The sequence below is a fragment of the Eimeria tenella genome, genomic scaffold (genome assembly GCF_000499545.2).
Source record: "Eimeria tenella Houghton genomic scaffold, Eth_scaff1497, whole genome shotgun sequence".
In the NCBI taxonomy this organism is placed as follows: Eukaryota; Apicomplexa; class Conoidasida; order Eucoccidiorida; family Eimeriidae; genus Eimeria; species Eimeria tenella.
The window spans coordinates 1-2,750 of record NW_013543963.1 but is presented as its reverse complement, the minus strand read 5'-3'; the positions used below and the strand labels follow the sequence as shown (position 1 = coordinate 2,750).

General features: G+C 52.9%; 1 protein-coding gene across 1 annotated transcript; it reads right to left on the bottom strand.

Moving 5' to 3' along the window:
* Positions 1-16: 16 nt before the first annotated feature.
* Positions 17-2,537, bottom strand: ETH_00004455 (general transcription factor IIIC, putative; the record flags this gene model as incomplete). Its single annotated transcript, XM_013379152.1, has 6 exons — positions 17-337; positions 542-613; positions 1,187-1,309; positions 1,491-1,564; positions 1,926-2,041; positions 2,392-2,537. 6 exons carry the CDS (start codon positions 2,535-2,537, stop codon positions 17-19), a joined length of 852 nt encoding a protein of 283 aa, XP_013234606.1.
* Between the last annotated feature and the right edge of the window lie 213 nt (positions 2,538-2,750).

Below are 2,750 nucleotides of genomic sequence, written 5' to 3'. Positions count from 1 at the left end.
GTTTAGGGTTTAGGGTTTAGGGTTTGGGCACGGTTTCCCTGTAGACGAGAGCGAGCTGGAAGGCAACTTCCTGCGCAATTCTGTAAAATTCTTTTTGCTTCTTGTTGGGGCCTTCTACTGCTGCTGCTGCTGCTGCTGCGCTGCTGCAGTCGGACTGGATTTCTGGAAAAGCTTCTTTTTTTTGTTTTGATTCTTTTGCTTCTTTTAATTCTTTTAATTCTTTTTTTTCTTTTAAACACTTTAAACAATTCTTTAATGCAAAAGCTGCTGCTCCCAAGTCCCCCAACTCCACAGCCAAGTTCCCGCTGCGCCTCCACAGCAGCGCGTCGCTCCCCACCTGCACGCAAACCCTAAACCCTAAACCCTAAACCCTAAACCCTAGACCCTAAACCCTAAACCCTAGACCCTAAGGGTCCTCGCGCACGCAGGGGCGCCGTTTGTCAAGACTCCAGCGCGCCCGTGTTAACTGGATGATATACATTCAAAAGCCCTAAACACTAAACCCTAAACCCTAAACCCTAAACCCTAAGCCCTAGCTGACGAGCTGCGCGGCCAAGATGTAGCAGTCAAGAGCCCTTCTTTTGTCTTTGTAGCCTTCTTCAAAGACAAGACCCTGAAAAGAAAATAAAAACAAAAACAAAAATACGAATAAATAAATAAACGAAAATAAATAGGAGTAAATAAAAATAGAAAGATTTAAATCCAGACTCAGGCAGCAAAATAAAAGAAAAATTAAAAAGAAAATGACTTGCAAAAGAGTAATTCGTAGACGCACAACCATTTGCTGCTGACAAGGCCCAGCCATAGCTGCTGCTGCTGCTGCTGCTGCTGCTGTTGCTGCTGCCACCCCGCCATTGCACAAAGATACAAAAAAGAAGCAGCACGGATGGCTTCAAGTAGTAGCAGCAGCAGCAGCATAAACGGCAGCAGCAGCAGCAGCAGCAGCAATGGCAGCAACAGCAGCAACAGCAGCAATGGCAGCAACCGCAGCAGCAATGGCAGCAGCAGTTGCGGCAACAGCAGCAGTACCAGTAGCAGGACCAACAGCAGCAGCAGCAGCAGCAGCAATGGCAGCAGCAGCGCGCACGGCCTACCCATGCCTTCCCCCAAACCCGAAACCTCAAACCCCAAACCCTGAACGCTAAACCCTAAACCCTAAACCCTAAACCCTAAACCCTAGACTGACGAGAAGATGAAAAGGGTCGTGGAGGCCAGGGGCCCTTCGAATTATTTCTTTCAGAAGAGCAGCAGCAGCAGCAAATTCAGCAGACAAATAAAGGTCTGTTGCTTGCCGCAGCAGGTCCCGCAGCTGCGCACACAAACCCTAAACCCTAAACCCTAAACCCTAAACCCTTAACCCTAGCGCGAAGCAGCTATCATCGGCTTACACAGTTGAATGCAGAATACAGAAGCCCCTGAGCTGGGGCAAGTCCTAAACCCCAAACCCTAAACCCTAAACCCTAAACCCTAAACCCTAAACCCTGACCCACCTCTGGGGTGAGGTTTGATGGAGTGTCTGCAGTTTTCCTCTTACGGCGCTTCTTTTGGCGCTGCCCAGTAAACGCTGCAAACGCGCAAACCCTAAACCCTAAACCCTAAACCCTAAATCCTAGGCCCTAAACCCTAAAACCTAGTTTCTTACCCTTAAAGACCATCCCTTAACTTCTGGGACCTAGCAGCAGATCAAAGGCGTCGGCAGCAGCAAAACAACCACCAACAACAAAGCCGCTACCGAATCGCCAGCAGCAGCAGCAGCAGCAACAGCAGCAGCAGTAGCAGCAGCAACAGCAGCAGCACCAACGCTGCACCAACGTCGGCAGCAGCAACAGAAGCAGCAGCAGTGCAGCCCGAACCGTAATCGTCAGCAGCGGCAACAGCAGCAGCAACAGCAGCAGCAGCAGCAGCAGCAGCAGCAGCAGGTTTACGATTTCTTTTCCTTTTTCTCCTCTTTTTTGGCATTCCTTCTAAAGGCCCTTCAGAACCCCAAAAGAGAAATTCGTCGAAGTCCTCAGCTGAAGAGCTCGACAGGCCGCTCGTAGAGCTGCAGCAGCAGCAGCAGCAGCAGCAGCAGCAGTGGCAGCAGCAGCAGCAGCAGTGGCAGCAGCAGCAGCAGCAGTGGCAGGAGTAGGGAAGTAGAGGTGGCAGCAGCAGCAGCGGCCGCAGCGGTGGGGAAGTAGTCACAGAGGCAGCAGCAGTAGTGGCAGTGGGACCGGCAGCAGCAGCAGCAGCAGCAGCAGCAGCAACAGCAGAATGGCAGAAGCGACAAGAGCAGCAGCCGCAGCAGCAGCAGCAGCAGCGGAAGCTGCAGCAGCTGCAATGGACTCCTTCTTGCTAACTAGCGAATGTAACCACTTCGCACCTAGGGTTTAGGGTTTAGGGTTTAGGGTTTACCGTTCGCTGTCAGATTCACTGGTGCTCTCTCTACGAAGTGAAAAGTCCAGGGGGCCCCCTGCTGCACCTCTTGCTGCTGCTGCTTTGAGTGCTCCTTGCCTGGGGGCCCCCCTTGCAGCGCGGAAAGAAGCTCCCATGGAAGCCATGTTGCTGCTGCTGCTGCTGCTGCTTCTTTTGCTTCTGCTGCTGCTCTCTCGCTGCCTGCGCCTAGCTTCCCTCTTTGCTGCTAAAAGGGTTGGGGGCCCCTTGGGGGGCCCCCCGGGGGCCCCCCTGGAGCGGGCCTTGGGGGCCCCCTCACTGAAGGAGCTGTCGGAGTCTTCGGAGAGGTACCAGGAGCTGCTGCTGCTGCTGTAGAAGCT